We start from the raw sequence: 11,249 nt of genomic DNA on the forward strand, positions 1-11,249 counted from the left end.
TTAGTAGTGCAGTTGTATCAGCGCTGTTTGAGTGGGAGTAAAGGGTAGGAAGTCGAGTGGGTGTAAAGGATAGGAATGAGAACGAAGAAATGTACTAAATGTGCTGTGCTGATGGTTTCAGTTGGAGAGAGATGCGTATGTGCAGGCTCTGGCTCGCTTCACCTTGCTCACTGCCAGCTCTGGGATCGCGGAGATGAAGCAGAAGAACATCGATACTATCAAGACCCTTATCACAGTAGCTCACACTGATGGGAATTACCTGGGAAACTCGTGGCACGAGGTGAGAGCTTTGCTACAGTTGGGGTTTTCATCAAGAGCCCGTCTCATGACTGATGCACTTAAAATATGAACTAAATGACCTACTAGCTCAAGAGGCTTATTCACTTAGATAATGCATACTTATGAAGAAGTGTGTGTGTGTGTGTGTGTGGTTCCTGCAGATTCTGAAGTGCATTAGTCAGTTGGAGCTGGCCCAGCTCATCGGTACAGGGGTGAAGGCTCGCTACATATCCGGGACTGTTCGGGGCAAAGATGGCTTCATCATTAGCACCAAAGAGCAGAGTCCAGACGAGTACCTGGGCCTCGGTCAGTACACCAGAACATCTTCATATAAATGCTAGTCATCTCCCGTATTTAACTTGAAATTGTACTTCATTTCATGCTAACGTTCTAAAATAAATATGTGAAAGGTGTATCCGCAGTATACAATTTATCCACACCAAGTCTGAATTATGGAAAATTGCTGTGATATAAGAGGAATAAAACACATCAAGACATGTTGTTATCGTTATCGAAACTTTAAGGTGGTACCAGTATCTCCTCTTTGCATCGGGCAATCCCGTTGTTTATTTATTCCATCCATATGCACTACAGATATTTGTTCTTTTAGCTTTTTTTTTCTTCTTTTTCTTTCTTTCTTTTTAGTTGGTGGGAATGTAGACCGGAAGCAGATTGCTAGCATTCAAGAATCCATCGGAGAGACCAGCTCTCAGAGCGTTGTGGTTGCTGTGGACAGGTACAGTACAGCTTGTGATGCTCCAGTGTTTATACTAGGGTGAATTCCTGGTCCCTTCTTTTCTGATTATTTACTAATATTGCCTTTTTTTAAATGTAGAATATTCACAGGATCCATTAGATTGGATGGTAATGCTATAGGTGAGTATATGACCATATATATATATATACTGTATATTATACATCATTATTTAAAACAACACTCTTTTTATGGTGAAAGAAACAACGGGATCACTGTAAACACTACAGTCAGATAATCAAATGTTAAAGAAATATCTGTGAGTTTGTGTTTTATTTGAAGCAAGTTGCACCTAATTGGAAACGTCTGGGGTCTAGATCAGTCTAATTACCTACCACCCTAACCTAGCAACCGCCTTGCAACCACCCATAACAGCCTAGCCACTGCCTAGCAACCACCCAGAACACCCTAACAATCACCTAGCAAGATGCTAGCAACCACCTGACAACACCCTAGCAAGACCTTAGCAACCACCCAGAACACCCTAGCAACCTCCTGTGTGTGTATATGTATGTGTGTGTGTGTATGTATGTGTGTGTGTGTATGTGTGTGTAAGTAATATATATATATATATATATATATATATATATATATATATATATATATATATATATATATATATATCTATCTTAATATGATATGGGGATATCAAAATAGCCACTTAATAAGTCCATAAATACACAGTTATGTTGTTGTCATCAGAAGCAGTACCGGTGATTAAATGTGATTAAATATAAACTCTGTATGTACAAAAACGTTTTCCTGCTAATGTGTAATTAAATGATCATTTTGCAGACATCATAACTGATTTGGGTTTTTTTTTTTGTTTGTTTTTATTTGCAGTTGATTTTGTGCGCTGGCTGTGTGCTGTGTCCATGGACGAGCTGGCCTCTCCGACCCACCCGCGCATGTTCAGCCTGCAGAAGATTGTTGAGATCTCCTACTACAACATGGGCCGCATCAGGCTCCAGTGGTCCAGGATCTGGGAAGTGATTGGAGATCATTTCAACAAGGTCAGATTCGATTAGTCACAGATCCACAAACCCGAGCGAAACGTTCGTACCTTATTTTTAGGTGGATTGCCGAGATTAGCATCGGGAGTCAAACTTGTTGAAATTCTCTCTCGTCGTGCCTCTTTTTCCACGCAGGTGGGCTGTAATCCCAACGAGGACGTCGCTATCTTCGCCGTGGATTCGCTCAGGCAGTTGTCCATGAAGTTTTTGGAGAAGGGAGAACTGGCCAACTTCAGATTTCAGAAGGATTTCTTGAGGCCGTTTGAGCACATCATGAAAAAGAACAGGTAATCGCCGTGTACTCGTCCTTATCACTGGGCTCATGCGCCAAATCATAATCCGTACTCGTTTGGCACACACATTTTAATATTAACGCGCTCATTCGAATACGTTATTGTTTCTGTAGTAACGGCTAATTCATAGGGACTTATAAGACAGACGTTGCACCTAAAATAAGCACAGTAATAAGTGCATTTTTTTTAAAAAAATGCTGTTAAAACAGTGAACATTAATGTATCCATTGACATGGTGAAGTTTTCTGTAACGAGGCGTTTATGTACACACCCTGCAGTGCGGTTCTTATTAAACCAAGCCGGCAAGCAGTCACGCTCTCGCGCTTGAGTGTCGAAAATGATTACGGCCTAGCTCAGCATTGTGGAGAATAAATCAGTCTGTGTGTGCGTGCTCGCCGTTGTGGCTCGAAATGGAGAAATAGAGGCGCGTGGTGTTATCGGCGCCTTTTTTAATTATTATTTATTTACCTCATACAGATCGCCCACTATCAGAGACATGGTGGTACGCTGCATAGCTCAGATGGTGAACTCGCAGGCGGGGAACATCCGCTCAGGCTGGAAGAACATTTTCTCAGTATTCCACCTAGCAGCCTCGGATCAGGACGAGAGCATCGTGGAGCTCGCCTTCCAGACCACCGGACACATCGTCAGTAAGTAACCAGGATGCAGTGTTTGTATTTTGGCCCAAACCCACTTAAGGCAGGCTAGTCAGTCTGTGCTAATCGCACACGTTTGTTTGTGTACAGATGCTATGGCTAGAGATAAAGGTTGGAAACTGCAAATTTAACTCCTGGAAATCTGGCACTCGTAAATACCGTTCACTCTCGTGTCTTTTGGAGTCGTGTATAAGTGAAAGTTGGTGTCGGATTTGCGTGAGGCCGAGTCGAGGTGCGAGTACTCACTGCCTCTCCTTTTTCACAGCGAATGTATTTGAGAAGCACTTTCCTGCCACCATCGACTCCTTCCAGGACGCCGTGAAGTGTCTGTCCGAGTTCGCCTGCAACGCGTCGTTCCCCGACACCAGCATGGAGGCCATCCGACTGATCCGCCACTGCGCCAAATACGTCTCCGACAGGCCTCAGGTCAGCGCTAATGAACTTAAGACTTTAATCCTGTATTAGAAACGCAGAGCTGGAGTCTGGCTGAGGAACAGAACGCTCTAATTTCACACCGAGTCGAGTTTACTCCGAGCCTTGGCTACGGTAGAGCTGTAAAAGGTTTAGAATGTGTAATGGTTTACGCATTTGCTTAATGAGGATTAGGGCTGTTGGTGTGTCTTTGATACGGCCCGAATCCTGAGAGAAGACGGGAGGGTTGCCAGGTTGAGGAAGAATCCTTTTGATCTTTACATGATTAAATGTGGTACGAATGGGATTAATCCCCCACAATTATTATTATTATTAATAATAATAATAAATAGAATAAAGTACAATGATTTCAAATTGCATACAAACAAATGTAAATATAAAATGAGAAACGATGTTTGTAAACTATTTTTGGAGTCATTGGTGCAGTAGATGGAGTCTGACCAGTGTTTATTGCTAATGTGTTTCAGATCTTTGGCACACAAACGCAAAAAGCTTAGCTGTATTAATCATGCGAGTTTGTCGTCCTCCTTGGCAGGCCTTTAAAGACTACACTAGCGACGATATGAACGTAGCCCCAGAGGATCGGGTGTGGGTGCGAGGCTGGTTCCCCATCCTGTTCGAGCTCTCCTGCATCATCAACAGGTGCAAGCTGGACGTCCGAACCAGGTGAGTGTGCGAGCGCACACACACACAAAGTCCTATCGAGCAGTTATTACTCATTATTACATATTGACTACAAATTAAACGTACAACTTTGTTCCATTTTCCACACATGTAATGATTGTTTATTGAGAATAATGTTAGTGATGCTGGGCTGCTCTTGGAGATTACTACTCTGTTTAAACTGCCTCAGGGGTCTGACGGTGATGTTTGAGGTGATGAAGACGTACGGTCACACGTACGAGAAACACTGGTGGCAAGACTTGTTCCGGATCGTCTTCAGAATCTTCGACAATATGAAGCTGCCGGAGCAGCAGACCGAGGTAAAGGTGACGCGAGAGTTGTCTTTTCTGTTTAGAATAATGATGTTAAGATAATTAACGTGACACTGACGTGTGTGTGTGTGTGTGTGTGTGTGTGTGTGTGTGTGTGTGTGTAGAAAGCAGAGTGGATGACCACAACCTGCAACCACGCACTTTATGCCATCTGTGACGTCTTCACGCAGTACTTCGAGTCTCTCAGCAATGTTCTGCTGGACAACATCCTCTCTCAGCTCTACTGGTGTGTGCAGCAAGGTGAGAATCCCATCCAGATGTGTGCACACTCGAAGTAACACACTTTTCTTTTTAGAAAAGAAACTTTCTCTATTTCTCGCTGTCTTTCTCTCTCTCTCTCTCGCTCTTGCTGTCTTTCTCTCTCTCTTGCGCTCTCTCTCTCGCTCTCTCTCTCTCTCTCTCGCTGTCTTTCTCTCGCGCTCTCTCTCACTCTCTTGCGCTCTCTCTCTTGCTCTCTCTCGCTCTCGCTGTCTTTCTCTCTTTCTCTCTCTCGCTCTCTCTCTCTTTCTCTCTCTCGCTGTCTTTCTCTCTCTCTCGCTGTCTTTCTCTCTCTCTCGCTGTCTTTTTCTCTCTCGCTGTCTTTTTCTCTCTCGCTGTCTTTCTCTCTCTCGCTGTCTGTCTCTCTCTTGCTGCCTTTCTCTCTCTCTCTCTCGCTGCCTTTCTCTCTCTCTCTCTCTCTCTCTCGCTGCCTCTCTCTCTCTCTCTCTCTCTCTCTCTCTCTCTCTCTCTCTCGCTGCCTTTCTCTCTCTCTCGCTGTCTTTCTCTCTCTTGCTGCCTTTCTCTCTCTCTCTCTCTCTCTCTCTCTTGCTGCCTTTCTCTCTCTCTCTCTCTCTCTCTCTCTCTCGCTGCCTTTCTCTCTCTCTCGCTGTCTTTCTCTCACTCTCTCTCTCTCGCTGTCTTTCTCTCTCTCTCTCTTTCTCTCTCTCTCTCTCTCGCTGTCTTTCTCTCTCTCTCTCTCTCGCTGTCTTTCTCTCTCGCTGTCTTTCTCTCTCGCTGTCTTTCTCTCTCTCTCTCTCGCTCTCTCTCTCACTCTCTCTCTCGCTGTCTTTCTCTCTCTCTCTTGCTGTCTTTCTCTCTCTCTCTTGCTGTCTTTCTCTCTCTCTCTCGCTCTCGCTGTCTCTCTCTCGCTCTCGCTGTCTCTCTCTCGCTGTCTTTCTCTCTCTCTCGCTGTCTTTCTCTCTCTCTCTCGCTGTCTTTCTCTCTCTCTCGCTGTCTTTCTCTCTCTCTCGCTGTCTTTCTCTCTCTCTCGCTGTCTTTCTCTCTCTCTCTTGCTGTCTTTCTCTCTCTCTCACTCTCTTGCGCTCTCTCTCTCTCTCGCTGTCTTTCTCTCTCTCTCTCTCTCTCTCTCTCTCTCTCTCACTGTCTTTCTCTCTCGATGTCTCTCGCTGTCTTTCTCTCTCGCTGTCTTTCTCTCTTGCTGTCTTTCTCTCTCTCTCTCTCTCTCTTGCGCTCTCTCTCGCTCAGTCTCTCGCTCTCTCTCGCTCTCACACACAATCTCTCACACACTCTCTCTCTCTTCCTCGCTCTCTCTCTCTCGCGCTGTCTCTCTCTTGCTCTCTCTCTCTCTCGCTCTCCTTTCCCTCGAGTAGGGCTCTGATAATACATTTTTATTTATGTATATAAAGAACTCTCATAACAAGCTTCAGTCTCGTTCAAGTTGAAGCAACTTCTAATTTTTTATTTTGTTTTGAATAACCGCTGAATCCTGATTTCTCATCACCAAGCAACAAGTGACTATTATTTTTCCAAATGATATTCAAATATTCGAGGTTTCCTTTAAAAATGTGGGATAAGAGGAGTAAAACATTTTAAAGGTGTGCTGCTGTTAGAAAATAAGCCGCTTTTCACTGACCTGTAACAGCATGTTCTCAAGTTTTTATTTATTTATTTTTTATCCCTTATCCCCATAACACATGACACTACCGGTCAAAAGTTTGTAGACGCACAACTGAATTGTTTATGATCTTAAAAAGCTTGTAAAAAAGGTGTACAGTGATAACAGACTTACGAGATTAATAACAGGATGAGAACTATTATTCAAATTCTAATACAACTCTCTTTTAAAAAATATATATATTTTAGTGCTTAATCAAATTATTTAAAGGGGTCATGACATGAAATTGGGGCGCACTGTGGCTTAGTGGTTAGCACGTTCTCCTCACACCGCCAGGGTCGGGGGTTCGATTCCCACCGTGGCCCTGCGTGTGCGGAGTTTGCATGTTCTCCCCGTGCTGCGGGGGTTTCCTCCGGGTACTCCGGTTTCCTCCCCAAAGACATGCATGATAGGCTGATTGGCGTGTCAGTAGTGTGTGAATGTGTATGTGATTGTGTCCTGCGATGGATTGGCACCCTGTCCAGGGTGTACCCCGCCTTGTACCCAATGCTTCCTGGGATAGGCTCCAGGTTCCCCGTGACTCTGAAAAGGATAAGCGGTATAGAAGATGAATGGATAGGTGGATGGATGACATTTATTTTGACATGTAAGAGGTCATTGTACCATTAAAACGTCCTGTAAGTTTCATCACTTAATACTGTACGTCCTCCTCGGTACAAAAAAAAAAGAGCCTTCCTTTAACCGAGCTCCAAGCACGGCTCGTCCGGATAGGGCGGGATTTGTGATCTCACACCGGCAAATACATTTGCATACACTGAAAATATCTCCGCACGTGTTATTGCAGGCGGCGTCGATGATAATTAATTCATAGGCAATGATGCAAAGGACCTAATCATAGCAGTGGGCGCTTACACTGAAGTCTTCAAGGTAAAACCGATCGTTTCAGTCAGAGGGTCAGAGACAGGATGGAAAAAAGTTCATAAATGATTAAATTTTGTGTGTTTTTTGTGCAACAACACTTTACTAATATTATAATTACACCTCTGGGAAGATAATAAAATAAAGTAAAAAAAAACAAACACGTCATCACCCCTTTAATGCTGACGCTTGTGACTGCGGTAGTGTTCTGCGGCGTTAAACGTCATCTCTGAATACGTGACGTTACAGTCGTAATTGTTGACATGGTTTTGATTACTGCATCATTTCCCCCTCCCCCAAGATAACGAGCAGCTGGCGAGATCCGGAACCAACTGCTTGGAGAACGTCGTGATCCTGAACGGAGAGAAGTTCACGCCCGAGACCTGGGACAAGACGTGCAACTGCATGCTGGACATCTTCAAGACCACCATCCCACACGCGTGAGTTCCCATCGCCCTCCTCGGCGCCCATCTCAGAATCGCAGCGTCTGTTCTGTCTGAAGGCACGGGTCGGTTTATTTGTGTCACGTCTTCCTCTCAGGTTGTTGACGTGGAAGCCGGCCGGGCCGGACGGTGATCGCGTGACTCAGCCGGACTCGGACAAACAACCGGTACGCACAAAAGAGTGCTCACGCCTTGTAACAGAACACCGGCACTAATCCACCGATTAATGGATCGTGCCTGGCATTTTTACAGGACTCCACGTCCCAGAAGTCTGTGGACATCCAGACCCGGGCAGAGGACCAGCACTCTGTGAGCAGTGTGGAGAAGGACAAGGCGCTGGCAGAGAATCGGAGACCGAGTCAGTTCAGTTTGGCTTCAGGCAAGTTTAAAACCAGCTCAAGTCAACGTGTGTGTACATTTTGATCACCTTTACACTTTCACGTGAGTAGTGTGTGTGAGTCGAGACGAGAGGTTTACTCGGCAGTGTGTGTGTCCCTGTGTGTCCCGTCCCGCAGGAGTCCAGGAGCAGAGGCTGTTCGCAGCACTCCTCATTAAGTGCGTGGTGCAGCTGGAGCTCATCCAGACCATCGACAACATCGTCTTCTTCCCGGCCACCAGCAAGAAGGAGGACGCCGAGAACTTGGCGGCAGCACAGGTACGGACACGCTCCTTACCGATCTACGGGTTTTAAAAACCGAAATCCGCTCACCCTCGCGCTTAAACGTGTCGCGCAGAGAGACGCTCTGGACGCCGACGTGCAGGTGGAGACGCAGGATCAGGGAATGTACCGCTACCTGACCTCGGAGCAGCTGTTTAAACTGCTGGACTGCCTGCTGGAGTCGCATCGCTTCGCTAAAGACTTCAACTCCAACAACGAGCAGAGGACGGCGCTGTGGAAGGCTGGTGTGTGTCTGTGTGTGTCTGTGTGTGTCTGTGTGTGTCTGTGTGTGTCTGTGTGTGTCTGTGTGTGTCTGTGTGTGTCTGTCTCAGGCTTTCACACTGCTACACGTTTACTAGGAGACTTGTACTTCATTGTAACAAAACAGTGCTGTTCTAGAAAGATTTTGACTGATCACATGTTGGGGCTGTACAGCTGTTTGAGTAACTCACATGAAGAAAAGACACGAGATATCTGATGCAGTTTCTTTTTCTTCTTTCATATAATGGAAGGTCTTTAAGCATGACGATTCTGTGTGTGTCTGTCTGTGTGTGTTAGGTTTTAAAGGGAAGTCCAAACCCAACCTGCTGAAACAGGAGACGAGCAGTCTGGCCTGTGGCCTGCGCATCCTCTTCCGCATGTACACAGACCCGAGCAGACGGGACGCCTGGGAGGAGGTGCAGAGACGTCTGCTCAAGTAAGATACTGCCATCTCACACACACACACACACTTTCTCTCACACACTTACTTCTGTGACTCATGGAAGGATGGGATTTGAACGACAGGGCGAACGCTCGCGTTGTGCCACTTGAGAGCCACGATAACTTCGGAGTCCTACAGAACTCTTCACACCACAAGCCTTTTATTTTAGGCGGTGCGTTTTATCTGCGCCTTCGCTCTGAATTTCACTGCCTTTTGTATTAATGCGAGGTAGAAACGACACTCTAAACTTTTCATCCCTTCACATTCCTGCATTCATAAGTGAAGTTTTCAGTATTTACAGTAACGGTGTTGTCACGGCAATGTCTCCGTGTTGTGCAGCGTGTGCAGTGATGCCGTGGATTATTTCCTCAAGCTGACGTCGGAGAGTCACCGCGAGGCCTGGACTAACCTGCTGCTCCTCTTCCTCACCAAAGTGCTGAAGATCAGCGATGAACGGGTGAGTGCTGCTCTCAAACTCGCTGCATTCACACTGCTCGTTTGTCATCATCACGTCTCCTTCAGAGTTGTAATCGTGTGTGTGTGTGTGTGTGTGTGTGTGTGTGTGTGTGTGTGTGTTCAGTTCAAGGCCCACGCCTCCCGTTACTACCCGCTGCTGTGTGACATCATGCAGTTCGACCTGATCCCCGAGCTGAGAGCCGTCCTGAGGAAGTTCTTCCTGCGCATCGGGCTCGTGTTCCACATCGCTCACACTCTGGAACCGCAGCAAGAGGCCTAGAGCTGTGCCTCGTTCTCCTCTTATCCGCCCGTCCGACTGGTTTACGATCGTGATCTAATCTCTCCCCAAACGCAGCGCACTCCAGACGCCCTAAAAGGATGCGACCGGAAGCTTCTAGAAGAGTGTCTTGATGGTACTTCTAGCAATGTTCGAGACTAGACCGCGTCTAGACTGGAAATAATCACGGGCACGTTTAAGACTCGTAAATCATCCACAGGATCCGGATCGCGGTAACGACCGACTATTTCAACTCCTCGACGTTGGAGATCCTCAGGGATCCCGAGTAGATAAAATTTCAACATAAAGTTCACGCTGTGTGAAGAACGATGAAGAGTCACCATCGAGTTAAACACTTAGTAATTAGTCCGGATAACGAGTAACGGCTGTTGCTCAACTATTCTAATGTCCTTTTTTTGGTTTTGCACTGCTAATGGCTAACATTAGCATGAATAGCTCCTTAATCCGTGATCTAGTTGTACAGAAAAAGAGGCTTGTAAAATAATCCCATAACACTAGATTTTATTTCTAAATCTTTTTTTGTTTGTTTGTCTGAATTTGCTGCACTCGTTTTCCTTTTCAAATGCACTGGAGATTTTTACTTTTGTGATAATTTATTTAACTATGCCATCTCTCCCAGATTGTCCAATACGATTTCTAATTGATACCTTATCTATCAATCAATCAACTATATATATACACACACACTATATATATAGTTAAATTATTCCATTTTATATGTACTGATGCTTTTTTTTTTTTAAAGGTAAAACGTATAAAGAAGGTAACATCTGGGGATCCTTCAATACTGGAACATAGGGGTAGGAAAAAAAAAAGAGAGACGGGGAGAGATTGCACCCTGATGTGAGCTGCATCTGAGTCACTGGTCTATATAATCCTGACGTAAGCTTCACTGTATGTGTACAAATTTAAAAAGCTAATATATTTAAATCTTCTCTTTGGTTTGGGGATGGGGTTGTGTTCTAGAGGACAGACTGAATCATTGCGCTTAGAGACGGTCGAGCTGAAGCATTCCTGATTACGGTGGGTGAAGTGTATAATGGTACAGCACTGTAAAGTTTTCTATGTGGAATAAACGATCTGTACAACTGTGTAAGGTATTGTTTATACACGCTCAGGTCAATTTTTGGTCAAGGTTTTGTTTCTCTTTTTCTCCTGTACATGAATCTACTATTCTTATGAATCTTTTGTTGTTAAACCAAACTTAATGTTATTGAAACTTGCCAATCTGGTAGGAGTTTGATTTTCGACGTACTCGTGTCCGCACGTTAATAAATACCAAGCGCATTTATGGGACAGCCGATTTACGTCTCTCAGTGAGTGGTAAATCAGACCAGGGGTGTCTAATGATATCCGCAAAAGATTTTCATTCCAATCAAGCAGGAGTCACACCTGATTCCAGCCGTTTAACCCTCCTCTTATGTTAGGGGTCCATTTGACCCTTTTCCACATTAGAGATTGCAGAAATACTGATTTTTTAAAAAACTTTCTCATGGAGGGCCATGAACTTGTACGCA

At 45.1% G+C, this 11,249-nt stretch overlaps 1 protein-coding gene across 2 annotated transcripts in view; it reads left to right on the forward strand.

The window, feature by feature from the left end:
- The window catches only part of arfgef1 (ADP-ribosylation factor guanine nucleotide-exchange factor 1 (brefeldin A-inhibited)), a 49,452-nt gene extending 38,624 nt beyond the window's left edge, over positions 1 to 10,828 (forward strand). For both annotated transcript variants that reach the window (XM_017453125.3, XM_017453126.3), the window contains 19 exons: positions 122 to 280; positions 441 to 585; positions 925 to 1,015; positions 1,115 to 1,155; positions 1,877 to 2,046; positions 2,182 to 2,333; positions 2,817 to 2,989; positions 3,261 to 3,421; positions 3,963 to 4,093; positions 4,281 to 4,410; positions 4,527 to 4,662; positions 7,476 to 7,614; positions 7,715 to 7,784; positions 7,870 to 7,996; positions 8,133 to 8,272; positions 8,352 to 8,520; positions 8,834 to 8,972; positions 9,318 to 9,435; positions 9,559 to 10,828. In XM_017453125.3, coding sequence (XP_017308614.1) covers positions 122 to 280; positions 441 to 585; positions 925 to 1,015; positions 1,115 to 1,155; positions 1,877 to 2,046; positions 2,182 to 2,333; positions 2,817 to 2,989; positions 3,261 to 3,421; positions 3,963 to 4,093; positions 4,281 to 4,410; positions 4,527 to 4,662; positions 7,476 to 7,614; positions 7,715 to 7,784; positions 7,870 to 7,996; positions 8,133 to 8,272; positions 8,352 to 8,520; positions 8,834 to 8,972; positions 9,318 to 9,435; positions 9,559 to 9,714 — 2,547 coding nt within the window. In that variant the 3' untranslated portion in view covers positions 9,715 to 10,828. The remainder of the gene's footprint in view (positions 1 to 121; positions 281 to 440; positions 586 to 924; positions 1,016 to 1,114; positions 1,156 to 1,876; positions 2,047 to 2,181; positions 2,334 to 2,816; positions 2,990 to 3,260; positions 3,422 to 3,962; positions 4,094 to 4,280; positions 4,411 to 4,526; positions 4,663 to 7,475; positions 7,615 to 7,714; positions 7,785 to 7,869; positions 7,997 to 8,132; positions 8,273 to 8,351; positions 8,521 to 8,833; positions 8,973 to 9,317; positions 9,436 to 9,558) is intronic.
- Positions 10,829 to 11,249: the final 421 nt, after the last annotated feature.

Source organism: Ictalurus punctatus, chromosome 23 (genome assembly GCF_001660625.3).
Source record: "Ictalurus punctatus breed USDA103 chromosome 23, Coco_2.0, whole genome shotgun sequence".
Classification (NCBI taxonomy): Eukaryota; Metazoa; Chordata; class Actinopteri; order Siluriformes; family Ictaluridae; genus Ictalurus; species Ictalurus punctatus.